Source organism: Saccostrea echinata, unplaced genomic scaffold (genome assembly GCF_033153115.1).
Source record: "Saccostrea echinata isolate AGI-Se365-2 ecotype Australia unplaced genomic scaffold, CSIRO_AGI_Sech_v1 ptg000023l, whole genome shotgun sequence".
Lineage (NCBI taxonomy): Eukaryota > Metazoa > Mollusca > Bivalvia > Ostreida > Ostreidae > Saccostrea > Saccostrea echinata.
Window position 1 is genome coordinate 3,212,869 of NW_026889772.1, and position 18,750 is coordinate 3,231,618.

The 18,750-nt window shown below is 32.5% G+C and overlaps 1 protein-coding gene across 1 annotated transcript; it reads left to right on the plus strand.

Annotated features, from left to right (window-relative positions):
* The first annotated feature begins 14,624 nt into the window (after window positions 1-14,624).
* Window positions 14,625-15,613, plus strand: LOC133191345 (uncharacterized). Its single transcript, XM_061327092.1, has one exon. It carries the CDS (start codon window positions 14,670-14,672, stop codon window positions 15,420-15,422), a length of 753 nt encoding a protein of 250 aa, XP_061183076.1. The 5' UTR covers window positions 14,625-14,669; the 3' UTR covers window positions 15,423-15,613.
* Window positions 15,614-18,750: the final 3,137 nt, after the last annotated feature.

Below are 18,750 nucleotides of genomic sequence, written 5' to 3' on the forward strand. Positions count from 1 at the left end.
AAACATTCATCATATTCTTTAAGAAATTTTTTAAAAAGTATGAAATTTTCTCTAAAATCTTTGAATAAAAAATTATGAAATAAAGCAAAACAAGAAATTGAATCAAAATCAAAGTTATTGATGACAAAATTCTTGGTATCAAAGTTTATCATCATATATCATAATATTTACATTTGCAAATGTTTTCTTTAATATAACACTATTAAAAGCAACGCGTATCTATATCCGTATAAAACACGGGTTCCTCGCGTCATAAACGTTTGACGTAATTTCTCAGTGACGTCATAAAGGGTCGACGCGCAATCAGTGGATCAAACACGTGCTGTTAGGTTTGAAAAATAAAGCGTTTCATGTGCTAAAGAATATAATCAGGCAAATATAAACTATGAATAAGTCACAAATGTAAATTTAAGTAATAAGGTAACATTTTAAAACATCTATCGAGCTATAAATACGGGTTGGTCACGAGATCAAATTCCATAAAGCCCGAAGGGCTTTATGGTAAATTTGATCTGGTACCAACCCGTATTTATATCCCGATAGATGTTTAAAAATACCTTATTTCTTAAATATATACATAACAATTACTCAAAAACACTGGTAGGACACCTCATATGTCATTATACTCATCTTACACATTATAGACAACTGAACTGGATAGCAATCAATGAGCAAAGCTAACAATATTTCTTATCACACTTTTAGATTGGCTTAATTGAAATGCACAATTCAGTAAAGGGGGGGGGGGACTAAGTTTATAGCAGATTTTATTGACAATAATTGTATTGATTAGCATGATAAATAAATAAGCAAAATTGTTTTCTCATAAATTTACCTCTTATGTACATGTGTATGAAATATTATGCTACCAGAACTCAAAGGTCTGCTGTGATTTACATGTAACTGAAAGATACTGACACCTCTTGTCCATTCTTAACGGTGTCTCAGTTTACTGCATAATTTTCCTTTGACAAACGTTCATCTCTAAAACATTGGTAAGACTCTGTATAGAGAGCCCAAAAGCAATCCCAGGCAAATCTTTGCACAAACTATACAAAATTAGAAGTTAATTGTGTTTTCCCTGTTACACATCACAAGTTGTAGTTTATAGAGAATCCTTAATTTAAATGAAGTATGATAAAGATATTCAAGGAAGAAGGATTTTAGAATTCCTTGGAATCATGAATATCAATTGAATAGAATTATATAGCATATTATTGATAAAGTATGTAATCTTTGAAACCAGGTTTCCAAACGAATTATCTGAACTTTTTCATGGTACCTTGTAGATTGAGTTTTTCATTGTCACCTTAAGTTGAATTTAGCATTGATCATACATTAAGGCTATTGAAGACTTCACCAAAATATGTTAATTTTTATCCTATCATGGAAATAATGCATCTTCATGTTAATTGTGAGTTTATTTTTCTTAAGTTTTGTAAACTTTGTAAAAGTTCTTCTTTATGAAGTTCATGATAAGAGATTTATCGAAAAGTCACATTGTACTAGATTCTGAAGAAATAAACTATTTTGTTTTTGTGGAAGATTTTTCTGAATACAAATATGAAAATTGTAAATGTTCTTGTGATAAACTACCCAGATATGTAAATGAATGGGTGGTACATGTGTCCATCTCATCCAGCGTTTTGTGTTAATCTGAATTACTGATAAGGTCATGGTATCAACAAACAGCATGAAGTAGGTCCTATAAACTTTAACTGATTGTAAAATGTTGCAAAATTATTATGCTTAAAGTTGCTTGCATGAAAATATCTCTCAAAATTGTTTTTAAAGAAAGATCATTACCATTTGTAAACATGAAATTTATGTACAAACATGCTTCCATCTTAGTCGAACAGGTTTTCTTTGTTGGTGACATCATCAGTAATAGAACAGGCTACCGAAGGTTTATTGATTGATTGATTGTATGTTACATCCCATTCGAGAATTTTTCACTCATATAGAGACATCACCATACACCGGTGAAGGGCTTCAAATTTTGACCATTACTTGGCACTCAGGGCCATTGAGCAGTGAGGGATCTTTATTGTGCCAACGCCTGCCGTGACACGGGGCCTCGGTTTTCAAGGTCTCATCCAAAGGACCCCCAACCTTCCCTTCAAAGTGCCAAGGGCATGGAGAAGGAACACTTGCTACCCATTTTTATCGACTTAGGTCAGTTGCGGCCGAGATTCGAAGTCACGACCTCCCAATCACGGAGCGAGCGCTCTACTGACTCAGCTACCGTGAACGGTACTGAAGGTTTTATGTTATCCTGATTAAGATGCTCGGTACAAATGCTCGCTCAAGGTATCACACTTTATTTTTTTGAAAAGTGCAATAATTTGAATGCTCATTCACTGCATTAATTGAGCATAGTCTAATTATGGATTTTGAGAAAGACAAATGAGTGACATATTACCACCATTCAGTTTGTAATTTAGGCAGACATGCGATGATTATTTCCTACTGTTTTCCCAGAAGTAACCAATTGCTGCTTCTAAATGATTCCAGATGCGTGAATTGTGACCTTTGGATTTTGAAGTATAACCCTGAAACATCCTCAGCATGGTCTGTCAAGGATGGAACCAGCACGCCTTTTAGGACTTAAAAGCCCTAGACATCAATCTTATATAGATATGATTCACAATTGCTTGTTAAATGTACACGTTCATATTGCTGTGAACAAGACAGACGTAAACAATTTTTCGAACTGTAAATCATTCTTTGTCCTCTTTGGGTCAGCTACATAACGTGAAAGTGAATAGTATTTTGAAAGGGTGTCACATGAGGTTAAATATGTCAGATAATGTTTCTTTTGGATGATTGTAGCAGACTTGTACCCCAAATTATAATCTGATTGTATTGGTATATACTGTAAACCAACTATTATTCGCGTCAACTTTTATTCGCATTTCGTCAGTTTGAAATCAATCCGCGACGATTTATTTTCGCGACTGAGGGATTATTCTATACAAAGTAAAATAAATGGTTCGCGGCGATTAATATTCGCGAGTTAAAGTAGTTCGCGAAACTCGCGAATATTTCTCGCACGCGAATAAAAGTTGGTTTACAGTAGTTGTTAATTGTATGAGAACACAGTTTAAGAATTTTGAATTTATTTGCTCAAGGAATGGATTTCACAAGTTTTGAAGAGGAGTTGCTCATAGCAGCATACATGATTTGTCTGCAAGCAATTTACAGAAAGAGTGCAGTTTTATTAAAAGCATATTAATTAAAATGAACTTAGCATTCCCTTAGTTCATAAACCAACTCCCCAGAAAACGTGCCATTAATAGCCATAGCTTACGGGTTTTTTTCCTTTTTTTCGTATAATATTTTTCTTTTAATGTCTTTAGAAGCCTTCCTCACCCCTGGTCATCTAGCAGCCAAATTGTTTGCATGACTTATAATTTAACCATATATGGTTGTATATAAATAGAGATATCTATTTATGATAAAATAACCAATATCTCTAAATTACTTTGAAAGAAGACAGATGGGTAAAAATTATAGAAAGATTCTTAAAGAACTACTATTAAGAAATGCCTCAATGTACTCGTGTTCACTTTAAAATTATTAACTTTACAATTTTTATTTTCATAATATCTTTAGAATTAACTAATATGATATATTAACTAATATGATATATTAACTATCATTTACTAATATAATTGCTAACTAACTAATTCTTGTAATACAAAATGCATTTCTTTCCTAAAATCAAAACGGACAAGTATTTATTTGGAAATTTATATGTATCCACGGAGGTCTAAAATTAATAGTGATCTTTATAATTAAAATAATCCGTCGATAGGTCACACTTAACAAAATACAAGAAAAAAATAAGTTTACCTGAAAATATATGAGAATTATCCTTCAGAGATTTAAAGTACTACCGCTACACATTTTACACATGCGTCAGAAAAAAAGTTAAAATTTAACAATGTAGAAAATGGTTGCTTTCAAGAAATTTAAGAACTGTTCATTTCAGTTACTTTTCAAAAGTAACAATCACGCTAAATCATACTGATTTGGAAACATACCTAAGCTGTATCGACCTTTTTGTTTTAAATTATAGACCCTGGGTTTTGGGTACGGCTAGAATTAATTTGTGATCAAATTTTTAGGTCACCTGAGTCACTCAGGTGACCTATTGCTATCCGTTTTTGTCTGTCGTCGTCCGTCGTGCGTTAACTTTTGAACATTTTCAACTTCTTCTCTAGAACCGCTCAACCAATTTTGGCATATAGCGTCTTTGGGTGAAGGGGAACAAAAATTGTGAATTTCATGGTCCCTGCCACCCTTGGGCCCCAGGGGTGGGGCTAAAACCACCAAAATTGATGCAATCTTTAAAAATCTTTACTCCTGGACATCAAGCAGTCAAACTGTTTACCTGATTGTAATAAGCATTGGGCCCTCCAACTAAATTGTGAAATTCATGGCCCCAGGGTTAGGGGGTCTGGTGTTAGGGCGGGGCTCTATTGATTATATAGTGAAAATGCATTAATTCTTTGAAAATCTTCTTCTCTGCTCCTGGATATTATATAAACAAACTAAGTGCATGGTTATGATAAGCATTGATGCCTTTTTCAAAATTGTGAATTTCATGGCCCCTGGGTCAGGGGTTCTGGTGGTAGGGCGGGGCTCTATTGATTATATAGTGAAAGTGCATTATTTCTTTGAAAAATCTTCTTCTCTACTCCTGGGTATTATTGAAACAAATTGAATACATAGTTATGATAAGCAAGGGAGACTCTACCAAAATTGTGAAATTCATGGCCCCAGGGTCGGCGTTCTGGTGTTAGGGCGGGGCTATATAGATCATCTTCTCTACTCCTGGGTATTATTGAAACAAATTGAATACATAGTTATGATAAGCAAGGGTGACTCTACCAAAATTGTGAAATTCATGGCCCCAGGGTCAGGGGTTCTGGCGCTAGGGCGGAACTATATAGATCATATATTGAAAGTGCATTATTTCTTTGAAAATCTTCTTCTCTACTCCTGGGTATTATTGAAACAAATTGAATACATAGTTATGATAAGCAAGGGTTACTCTACCAAAATTTTGAAAGTCATGGCCCCAAGGTCAGGGGTTCTGGTGCTAGGGGGAGGGAGGGGGGCTCTATTGATAATATAGTGAATCTGTAGTAAAAATGCATTTTTTGGGGGAAAATCTTCTCTGCACCTGGTCATATCAGAGGCAAAAAGAGTAAAAGTTTTAATAAAGATTTTTGAACATCTGGACCATTTGGTCAAGTGTTCTGGTCCTGGCCAGGGCTCTATTAATTTGTATTCAACTGGGAGGAGTTATTCCCCTTTGCCATTTACTTTTGATAATTAATCACTGTAAATAATGTACTTGAAAGGTTAATAGAATAGGAGAATTATGCAAGATTTTTTAATGTATAATAGATAAAGTACTTTTATAGTTTAAATGATTAGGTAGACTTGTAAGTAATAGATAAATAAAAAATGAGACAAAAAATAACTTGTCTAATTCAATGTTCATCAAAGACCAAAAGAGTCCAATGTAAGAGATTTCATCAAGGAATTAAAATAGTTCAGAATCACTGATAATTTGTTAATATACTGCATGGTGATAGTGATAAATGGGGAGCAGATTAGAACCTAATTTATGAACTGTTAATGAAAACTAGACTAATTATTTTGTTGATCCTGATCATTCTATTTTTCTTGCTTTTGGGCAACAAAGCTTCACCTTTCAGTTCATTTTATACTCTATGGATCCTCTAAATTGTTGTATTATACTCAGGTGACCGTTAAGGCCCTTGGACCTCTTGTTCATCATGTATGTGTACAAAAAAAAAAGCTCGGGGAAAAAATGTTATCTAGGGGGAACAACAGAGCCATGTTAGCCATGTTGATATTGAGGCATCTCAATGTGTGGATTTAACTTTGGTTATATCACAAGCTCTTGAAGATATGTTAAGGCCACAATATAGGGTCAATTTTTTATTGGAATAAAGATAATATATGAAAAGCCAAAAAAAAAAAATAATAATAATGATTTTTTTTCTGAAAATCGGGAGAGCCAAGGTGACTCAGGTGAGCATTTTGGCCCATGGGCCTCTTGTTAATATACCCCGCAGTGTTATTTTTAATTCCGTTAGCTATTTTAAGACATTCAAAGTTTTGAATCGATGCTATTTAAATTCAGATTTTTTCAGAGAACACAATAGTGGGCCAATAACTTGCTTCGTTTCTGTGATATTTCAAAATATCCCGAATTAGAAAGTAATAGAAGCAATCAAGTTTCTTAATGTTGATTTGTTAATCTTTTTAAAATTACAATTTACGACCAAGAGTACAATGTATTTTTATTTTAAAGCCTAGTTCAATTTTCCCTTTACTTTTCGTATTTCTCATATATTTTAACTGGATAAAAATACTTTGATGCTTGGCTTCTCTATGTAGCTGTTTCAAAACACTTTGACAGTTTTTTTTTTCTTTCAGTACTTTAAAAAGTAGATAATAAAATAAGAGCAATCAGTTATGTACTTTTTTTTCAATGCTTTTAAGTTCATAGTCCTAAGTTTCTTACAGAGAATGGAAAGCGCATGAAGATGCTCACAAAATATTATTTTAATAAAAATACATTGTACTCTTGGTTGTAAATAACTCAGAAATGTGGGCTTAAATTTGTCCGATATCAAAATCATATAATACCTCCAATATTATAGAAAGAATGTCAGTGTCCGTGTTTTGCTATGGAAAACCCAAAATATCTGTCCGATCGAAAGTGGAAAGGAATTGGGAGGTGCAAAATTGCACTATGTAATAAAAATTCTGCGAAAGTCTCATTAAATTGCATTCAGCGGTATTGGAGGGGTTATGGATAAGAGATGAGTACCCCAAGTGTTACAGACGGAAGGACAGACGGACACTCCCATCACTATATACTCAGTATCCCCACTTTTCAATCATGGGTATAATAATTTTTTAATGATGTGTATGAAACGCAAGTCAACATTCGACTTGACGATAGATTTTATTTGCTAACAAGGTCATTGTATTGACCATAGAATTTGCGAAATGTAGCAATATACCGTTATCACTAGCATATATGGAGTTTATCTCTCCCAGCTGATTCGATATGCAATAGCATGTTCTACGTAAGAACAATTTCTAAAACGGGGCAGGCTACTGACGGGTATGTTGATGATGATACAAGGATATCAACAGTCTCGTTTAAAAACAGCATTTCGCAAATTTTATTGTTCGATGCAATGACCTTGTTTCCAAATACATGTACAATCTATCGTTAAGTCGAATGTTGACTGGATTCTTTCATACAAGTTGTTAGGAGGCATTATTTTCACACTGAATTGTCTTGGGATTTTCCGTTTGCCTGACTATGACAAAGAACACACGACTGGTGTGACAGGGGATGCTTATTCCTCCATGGCACACAATCCCAGCTTTGTATTCAGAGGTCCAAGTTTGCTCTGCTCACAATATGTTTTGTTTAATTAATTGGACTTTTGATTATGATTACCGTTCGTTATCTTCACATTTCATTAATTTTTATTAAGAAATTGTACAAAGTTAGCGCTCTCATGTTTTCAAGAAATTGTGATCTGAGGAAATAAATTGCCCAACTTTTATAGACATTTTCCTTTTCATAAACACACTTCAGAAACATTTAAATCTATAAGTGATTGATCGAGGGCAAAATATTTTCTGACAGTTTTTAATGTAAGCATGGCCTTTGTACTATTCATATGAGAAAGCACGCTCAGGTTAGTGTCTTTTTTTAGATTTCATGATTGGATTGATCGAAAATGTATACTCAAAGGTATGGCTATTTTTAAATTTTGCACAACCTTTTAATTTTAGAATTCTTAAATTCCTAAAACTTTTTTAAGGACACGAAAGTTTTGAATCAGTTCTATTTAAGTGCTTTTCATTTTCAGAAAACAAATTATATCTATGGCACCTGATCCCACCTCTGATGTTTGGAGGTCCGTGTTTGCTCTGCTCCTATTTTGTATTGTATAATGGACTTTTGAGCTTGAATACTGTTCGTTATCTCCATATATTTCATTTATATAGGACATTTTTGTTTTGTTATTTGTAGTTAACTACTCTCCTCAGATATATTTACTTCCATAACAAAAATACATCAATTTTTTTCTTTTCTTTTTGCCATTAAAGTGCTTTCTTTCAACAGTGAATCAGTTGTCCTTTTGATCATCCAATAATAGTTCATGAAATCGAAACAGGAAAAAAATGTTACATTCACGTTCATCCAATATCGATTATTTGATTTTAAAAAGGCAATATCTATTCTACTGGTAATGGATTTGGGGGAAATGACTTTGGGAAATTCCATAAAAGTATAGGAAGAAAGTTGTATAGTTAATCAAAGTACCAAAGACATGTACATCAGAATAAATCAAAGTATCAAACTATGTTATATTATATCAAAGTATCATTTATAACATAAGTGGATTAATTCTAAGTTATTCAGAAATTTAAAGAAATACAAACTCCTTTAAATTACATATATATCTATATGATCAAGATTATTCCCTATTAGTTTATAAAACATGATACACAGTATAGATTAATTCCGAATTTTGGACTCACAAACTACTCTGCAATAGAAAGCACTCCGATTTTATTTTTTATCTGCATTATTCACATATTTTGTGAAATGTGAACAAAGTTAGATCGAAGTTTATTAGAATTCTATTTTTAAATGTTTTGCTTTGTCAAAAACCGTAAAACCTGAAATATTACGAATCCAAGTGTTCTTTTACTATAATCTTACTGGACTGAGTTCTATACCAAAACGCGAGAAAATCTGAACTGCAAATATTCTCATGTTGTCTACGGAATAGAATGTATTTGTGGGCTTATTTATGTTGGTGAAACCAAGGGATCACTTAATAAAAGAGTATCAGGACACAGATTTCAAATTAACAAGGGGGGTCAATTCTTCTCTACACTGTAATATGAAGACGAAGAACAGTAATAATGTCAAGAGTCTATTAAAACAATACAAATTGGGAGCAATAAAACAGATCTCTAAAAATACCAGAGGTGGGATCAGGTGCTATGGGGGAGTGAGCATTCCCTGTCGACTGGTTACACCAGCCGTGTAATCCTTGTCGTGTTCAGGCAAATCCGTAGACAATTCGGTGTCAAAATAAGGGCCTAACAATTTGTATGAAAAACATCACTCAACATTCGACCAAACGATAGATTGTATTTGCTGACAAGTCATTTTATTGACCGTGGAATCCGCGAAATGTTTACTTTAAAGGAGACTGCTGATATCCTTGCTTCATCAATGAAAAAGGTGAAAATAATGAACAGTGGTCGATCTGAAAAATCTACAAACAATACAAATCTGTGAACAGGGCATAAAACACGAACCCCGGAAATTCCAGAGGTGGAATCAGGTGTCATGGCTTGCCTCGTTTTAGAAATTGTTCGTATGTAGAGCAAACTCTTGGTTCTCGAAGCAACTGGGAGACATAATCTTCATATGCGGGTAATAGTGGCATATTGCTCCATAAATAAGGGAAGCTGACAGTAGAAAAGTTGAAGTCATCACATTCGTCATAAAGATTTGTTGTTAGATTACCATTAACGTCTTTTTTTTTAATTATCCAAATATGAAACAGATGTGTCAGATTCTGCATGTCTTTTCTTTCAAGTTCAAAAGAATATATCAAATGAATGGAAGGCCACAGCAAGATACTTTTCTTTTCATGTAAAAGTTTTGAGATAAATTCTGCTTCATATGGATACAAAAACAGTTCTGCTCATGACGGGGTGCAATTAGTACCCATGGGAATTCCGACATATTGTTTGAAGCTTAGTCTCCAAAAACTATATAGATATTGTCAATCAGAAACTCGAGCATCTTTTTAATACCGGTATGAACTTTGGAGTACTTGTGTGTACAATCGTCTACAGATTTATCCGTTTACCCGATCACGATCAAGACCAGGAGCACACTGCAGTTGTGATCGACCGACAGGGGATACTTACTTAAACAATATTCTGATTGTACTCACAGGTACCCCATAGCTGATATTAAAAATATGATTAAGTTTCTGATTGACAATATCTACGTAGTTTTATTTTGGAGATCAAGTCTTCCAACAATCTCTTGGAATTCCCATGGGTTTTAATTGCACCCCGTCATGAACATACCTATTTTTGAATTCATATGAAGTTTTCAAAAAACTTATACATGAAAAGAAAAAGTCACTTGGTTTGGCCATCAATTCAACATTTAGATACATGTATATCGACGGCGTTTTATTAATTAACAATATTCATTTTCATTCATACTTTGATTAGAAATATCTCTTTCAGTTCGAAATGAAAGATACCACAAAGTCTGACATCTGTTTCATTTTTGGAATTTTTTTCTGGAAAAAGACGTTATTGTCAACAACAAAACTTTATCATAAACTTGATGACTGCAACTTTTCTATCATCAACTTCCCTTATTTATGTAGCAATATACCATTATCACCTGCATATGAAGTTTATGTCTCCCAGTTGATTCGATACACAATAGCGTACCCTACATAGATCAATTTCTGAAAGTAGGCAAGCTATTGACAAATAAGTTGTTGAAACAAGATTATCAACAAGCTCGTTCAAAGTCAACATTTTGCAAATTTTACCGTCGATACAATGACATGGTCAGTAAATACAATATATCATGAAATAGAATGTTGACTAACGTTTTTCATACAAATCGTCAAGCCATTATTTTCACTCTGAATTGTCCAATGATTTTTCGGTTGCCCGACAATGACAAGGAGCACATGGCGCGTGTAATCGATCGACAGGGGATGCTTACTCCTCCAAGGCACCTGATCCCACCACTTTGGTTTTAGAGCTCTACTCCCAATATGTATTGTTTCAATGTACTTTTGAGTTTGATTTCTGTTTGATTACTATTCGTTATCTCCATATTTCATCAGAACTAATATTAAATCCTCAAAGAAATTCAATATTCACAAGTATTTAGTGCAGCATCTCTTTTCTCATGCTTTTCTGTTGCTAAAAACGCATGACTCAATTCTGAAATTTGAATGTTTTTCGTCATTGACGTAGAACTTTGATGAAAGTCAAAGGAGGAAATATGTAAAAATATTTTCGTACAATAAATTTCTATCACTCAAAGTTAGAATCGATGGACAAAATGATGCTATCTTTCAGTAAATATAACAGATATCTGTGAAACTCTCGATTAACGGCGGAAAGAACGGAAAATTCTTTATGGTGAAATGTTTGTAAAAATAAAAAATAAATAAAATAAATTAAAAAAACATAAATAAATAAAAATAAGGACAACCACTTAACCTTTTGTTTGTTAGAGGAATTGGCAATCTGTGTCATAAACTCTGATTTGATATTTGATTATATGTATAATAATTAAGTGTAATAATTGCTTTTATCCCTTTTATACCTTTAATAATTTTTTGTGAGAGAAGTAAAATGTGTGAGTAGTACAATTTTCTCAGAAGGAGAAAACAAAGAAATATAAAATATGTAATGTTTTCTGAAAATACATTTAAATAGAAATGAATCACACCCTCATGTCCTTAAAATAGTTTAGGAATTCTAAAATCTAAAATTTAAAGCACAGACCAGATTTTTCAAAAGAGTTTTGAATAAAATATCGATCGACTGCAACATAAATACTGAATATATTTGTTAAAAATCAAAGCCAAAAAAATTAGTATATGTTCTGCTGTACTTATAAAACACAAACCAGGCTTATATTGCAAACCAAACATTAAGAGAAGAGTTTTATCAAGATCGTTTTAATACATCTACATGTATTTATAAAAAGTCTCTGAAGTGTATTTTTGACAAGAAAGGACTTTTTCAAATACTTTTGATTGAATATTCAACATGTGTAACCTCACAAAACACGTCATGGGTATGAGTGGAACTCGCGGCCATTTTATTAATTTATTAACATCATTGTGGAACAGTTGGGGGTCTCTGTTTCAGCCTTAAGTCTTTCGCAGAGAAACTGAAAAACACAATATAAATGTAGGCTATACCGAAACATTTCAAATAACATACTAAGGTGAATAAAATCAAACAATAAAATATATAAGAATGATTTCAATGTTATAAATATTTGATTTGGGGAAAACCATGAACATAATGTATATATGAAAAGTGAATATAATTTTGAAATAGTTTCATTCTTTGCTTGGCTTGGACATTCTCATTTTATCAAAAGAATATATTCAAAAGGACATTTCGTAATAAATCATTGAGAACGACATCAAATATATTAATAGGTATTTAACGTTACATCTGTTATTTCGTATATACCCCGTAAGTTTTGGAAAATGATTTTGTGATTGACGTATATGTAATTGTTGAAATGAATAAACAGCTATATTCGTAGACTGTTTCGACTGAATTGATTCTTGCACTAGTCTAAAAGAAAAGTTATGAAATTTTCATTATTGAAACGTTCTATTGGTAAAATAGCACAGTATGAACTAGAAACCTTACTATTTTTAATGCAAAGAAAACCAAATTGTATACGTTGTATGTCTGATTTGCAGTATGTCCAATTAACATAGCGTCGGAAAGAGAACTCGTCTCGAAGAGACAGTATAAGATTATGAGAGGGACAACAAATTCATTTCGAAAAGTAAACTGATTTTAATTCATGTCGATATTAAAATGTAAAAAAAAAAAAAAAAAAAAAAAAAAAAAAAGCCGGAAAAGATAATTATTAATTGCTTCAAAACAGTACGACATACAGTAAAGCTTGCTATTCTATCTATACAACTACTGTAGATTCTTAAATATACGCGAGGTATTAATTATGGCGTAATTTCTCGAGAAGCACCACTCGCAAAATTGATTTACTCGCTTTTATTTTTATTGTATGGAAATCCATATAAAATCTCTTGATCAATCTCCACTCGCGAATTATTATTAAGTATTCGCAAAAAATAAAGAATCTACAGTATGCAATAAAGGTATTAATGAAATCAAGTTCAAATTTTCCATGTTTATTTCTCTCTTGTTTAAATCACACGAATCGAAGTAATTTCGGGTCCAAAAGTCAGTAATGTTACTTTTTTGAATGTCTGACTTCAGAGTAGGGCGGAACTATATATATCCTGAGAATTAACCAAATTTTACAGATCATTATCGTGGCTTTCTATGAATCTTATACCCATTCCAAAACGTTTGTTTCTAAAATTTACCTGGTGGATATTTTGTACAGCCAGATTTTATGACCAGCTCAATATAACAGGAATGTGATTCTGATTGAAGATCTGTTAACTGTTCTGTATCGATGAACCGAACTATATAAATTGCACTACTTTTTTTCAATTTTAGATTGTTAAATTCCTGAACTATTTCAAGACATTTGGAACATTGAATGAGTGCTATTTTAAGCCAGGCAGTTGAATTATTTGTAGGTCAAATGAAAAAGTACTAAATCGATAAACCGTGTATTATTGGTCATTATAATGTGGTAATGCTATTAGTGATCTCATATAAGAAACATAAATATATACCCATCAAATATATGCCCATTTTAAATTCAACTCTATTGATTTATAATTTAAAACACCTATGGAATACTTTGATATTTTTTTTTATTTGTACAGGTAATTTTGTTGCCATATTCCATGTTTTTTTTTTTAATTTGAAGGTACAAGCATTACTACATCTAAGAAAAACTTTTATTTAACATTTATCATAAGTGAATCAATTAAACGTCTGGAACTAGACGTTGAATTTTTATTTTAGAATCAAACTATCTTCACCCCTTACAAATCAGGAATCCCTTACTAGGATAAAGAACGTTGATAATGATCTTTCGATTGATTTTGGGATTTATTCCAAATGTTATGTGGTATTCATAAACATAAGAAAATGAAAGGAATCAACAGCTCATGCGTGAGCATTTTGGTGTTACTATTTACTACTGAAAAGTTTGTAGACATACACTAAAAACTATCGGGGGAAAAATAAAACGATATATTAAGAAAATGATGACACAAATCTATAAAATGCAAACATACCCGGTTTGATAAAATTACGTGTATTTTAAAAATAAAATACATTATGGATGGTTTTTTCGAAATTGTTTTGGAATTTCCTTTCGAATTTATATCGGGTGTATATATACCCCTGGCTTAATAAGAAGTTTATGCAGTAATGAAAATTTTGCATACAGGGTAAGTTAATCCATATTTTTTCTTAAGTTTTTCATTATTTTTTCTTAACGTCGTCTTACTTTTTTTATTAGATTAAAAATTAAAAAGAGATATAGAAATTGACGAAGTAAAATAAAATTTTAAATAAACTGACCGTCGAGGCACTACTAGTATTTGTCCATTTTATTTATTTATTCATTTATTTACTTATTTATCTTTTCATTTTGAACGTTTGCTTTCATTGCATGGAAAAGGATATGATTTGCTGTAATCTTAAAGAAAAGTTCACGAGATTATTAAACAACTTTGAAATGTTCAATGTTTCCATTCTTGTTCATTCTCAAATAAAAAGAATAACGTTTTTTCCAACTTTTTTTGTTGTTGTTATAAAATGAAAATATATTTGCAGAAGTTAACTTCATCAAGATAATCTTGGAACTACATATAAAAAACTGAACCATTATGGCCGAACTAACAGATTTAGAAACCATTGTCAAGGATTATGCATGGAATACCTTTTCAAGAGTAAGCGAAAAGAAACTCGATTATAAAGAGGCTCGAATTGATATTGATTGGTCGAGGACCAAATTCGTGGCATCAAAACCAACATTTGGTAGCGTGGGAATGGAAGATCTCCCTACGGCGCAGGAGATCTACAGATCAACCTACGTGAACGGAACAAATGAAGACCAGGAACATTCCATCTCCATGCAAAGAAGCACTAAGAGCACCTGCAAAGCTTACGTCACCAAGGGGTACACCAAAGGGGTCAACGTCGGACTCAAGCTGGCCGTGCCAGGGGACGTAGCTAACCTCACCACAGCGTTCGGATACTCCGTAAACATCACCGACAATTCAGAAGAGTCCAAAGAGGAAACGATGACTTGGGGATCCGACTGCAAAGTTAGGGTCCCTAAACAGAAGAAGGTGACGGCGAACATCTCTGTCACAGAGAAGGAATATAACGCAGCCTTCCAGATGAAGACCACTATTTACGGAACCGTCCATGTTGCCATCCACAACAGAATCGACGACCGGTTGGTGCAGTCTATTGATGCACCATTCGTGGAAATCATGAGGTGGTATTGCAAAAACAATGGATTCGGAGGATGCACCATCAAAGGAAAAGAAGTAACATGGGACGTCACCGGAAATTGTTACTTCAGGTTTGGCGTGGAGCAGAGGGTTGAGACCCAGCCTTCTCGGCAGATATGAACTATGTCTTTAATGTGAAGTTTGTAAATTTATTTTCCTATAGGAACTTTACTAAATGTTTTTGTTTTCTGTTCATTTGATATGTTATTTCATTGTATTATCTTGTATCAATGTGTTATTAATAGCTCAATAATTTTACTGTCTTAAAAGCCAATAATTGAACTGTTTCTAAATGTATATCAATAATGCACATAACACTTTGTAAAAAGTTCATGCATACAAATTATATTTTTAGCACCAAAATGCACATATCAGCTTTATTTCTTACTTTCTAATTCGTAAATGAATGACAACATAAAATACGTGTAAGTCATTAATTTTTTTTGTAACATTTGTAATTGAATACATGTACATATTTACACAGAATAATGTGTTATCAATATCTTTAATTTTGCTTACGGAGTACTTTAAGTTGATTATATTATGAAAACTTTTCTCTACACAATTGTTAAAAATGTTGTTAAAAAGATCTTTAGGTATATGAAATGCAGAAATATATGTAAATTTTTGCTATAATTTGATATTTATGGTGTAGGAAACAATTCACCGTTTTAATCAAAAGTAAAATTTAATTACGGAAATTAATTATTTTTAATTTTTTCTTATCGTTCCCTACAATTTACTGATTTATCTGTTCTTTATCATTTAGCTTGTTTAAATTTGTTTTTTAAAAAAATAAATGAATAATTTTAAGCCACAAGGAAACAGATGGTAATCGTATGTCCAAAAGTCGAATTAAAAATTTTCGTAAACCAAATAATCATGATTAAATTTTGAAAGTAATTTTGAAAAGTAACTAAAAAAAACTATGAAAATCAACCTAACGAAAAAAAGTAATTGTATTTTTTATTTGAAAATCTAACAGTACATGAAATTATAACTTAACTACGTTTCAAAAAAATTAATTTCATGTTTAAACATCACAAAATACCATCTAAAATACAGATAGAAATAATTGCAAGAAACTACATGTTTACTTAAGAGTTTTATTTTCAATTATTTAAAAGTTTTTTTAAAAAGAGTATTCTCTGCTTTATCAGAAAATGGAGAACAGAATTTTTTTCAGAATATTCTCCGCTTTAAATAATAATAAAAAAAGAATCGAATTGTTTTTAAATATGCATGTGTTAATTTATTTTCTGAAAGCCATATCTAAATATTTTTATTGAAATCATTGCAGAATACTTTTTTATGTAGAATCCATATCAAAAATATCATTGATCAAGATTTTTTTTACAAATACTCTTCTTATGTGGAAAAAAGTGACTTTCAAATAAAAACAATGCCTTTCAACATTTTGTTTTGTTTATTTATAGCAAATTATGCTTTATTATCATTGTTTATGACTCAAACACTTTAAATTTGGATGAAAAAGTGAAGATAACGAACCATGATCAATCTCATAATTCATGTAAACAATACAAAACATACAGAGAAAACCAAAAATCTCTGGAAAAAGAGTTGGGATCAGGTGCCTGAAATGAGTAAGCACCCCTCTGTATTGAGTGAACGGAGTAATCCGTAGTCAAAATTATTAGGAAAACAATGCCCCAACAATCGGTATGAAACATGTCAGCCAAATGCAACCCTAGGATAGGCTTTATATGCAAATAAGGTCATTATACTATGAATATAACATTTGCAAACTGCTGACTTTAAACGAATGACTTTTAGCACGGCTTACAAATCAGTGTTAATGAAGAGAACTTGGATGTGTTTCTATTTCCATGACCACGTAGTCAAACTCGCCAGTAATAAAGTCATTTCTGATTGGTCCCTCTGCTTTGACATAATCATTGCATTCTTCTTCAGATAGTTTTGAATCGTTTTGTAACAACATATCAGACTTTCTATTATTTCTACAGGTAAGGTCTTTAGCTGCATTTTGATCATCATCTGGGTCTTTTGAGTCAGGATCTCCGTTGTCCATACAAATCGGTTTAACACAGGTGGAAAATTTAAAATCCTCTTCTTTGTTTTCATTCTGATTTACCATTGGTATGTCTTCACATTCAAATTTTCTTTCAGAAGGAAGCACGTGCGGAATTTTGTTATCTTCTTCTGCGGTTTGTTGTTTACTGTTTGATTCTTCAGAATATATACTTCTGTTGGAACACATGGACACATTAGGGGAAAATTCTTCAGAACCTTCCATACTTCGTGTATAATCCAGATTGTTTATCTTCTGAGCATTATTAGTGTCTTCAAAAAAAATTTCAATTTCTTTCTCAAAAGTTTCACTGTTTCCCAAAAACCCATCAAAGTCGTCAACCTTGCCGTAGTCATCTCTGATGGTTTTCTTATCTGTTTCAGAATCATCACTGATGGGACATACGGCATTAACATCCATATAAGTAGCTTCCTCTGTGTGCCTACCATTGAATAATTTTTCTTTTGGTATGATTGAGCAAACACTTTTCGGTGATGTTTGAGACGAGCGATCCAAATCTGATATTGGTGTAGAAGACTCAGCGTTCAGATTGTGATTGGATGTGTCTGTAGACAGAACAGAATGGGAGGTATTGCTACATACAGGTTCATAGTAACCCTCCACAGACTGAGGTTGTACATCAGACATTTGCAAAGTATTGGGGGTTCCCTTCAGCGTTGGGGGATCTCCCTGGTTGTTGCTTACAGATGTTACATTTCTCTGTTGATTGTAACAGAAAGATATTTAAAAATGTTAGCCTCCTTACTAAACTTTTCATTAATAATGATAAAATAAGCATTTTCTTACCATAGAGCATTTCTTTAAGACGTTCCATAATTTCTTCTTGAGACCACCTCGCCTAAATCAGGTAAAGCAGGAAGTACATTTTTCACATTTTTGTTACTGATATTTTCAATAATGCGATTTTTTAAAAGATTGTTTTCTTCATAATTGAATTATATACAAGATGATGAAATGTCAGTATATTTGGGAACTTCTTTGTATTTCGCAAGTTCTGTGGTCGGTATAATGACCTTGTCAGCAAATACAATCTATCATCAAGTCGAATGCTGACTGACGTTTTTTATTTTAATTATTAGGCCATTATTTAAACATTGAATTGTCTATGGATTTTTTCCTTTTTCCCGATCATGACAATGAGCACACGGCGATTGTGACCGGTCGACAGGGGATGCTCACTCCTCCATGGCACCTTATCCCACCTCTGATGTATTTTAGAGGTCTGTGTTTGCTCTGCTTCCGATTTTTATTGATTCAATGGACTTTTGAGCTTGATTACTGTTCGTTATCTCCATATTTCATTTAAGTATGAATGAAAATTTAAAAACTTTTCAAATACTACATAAAACATTAGTACCTTCTGATTAAGGTCCCAAG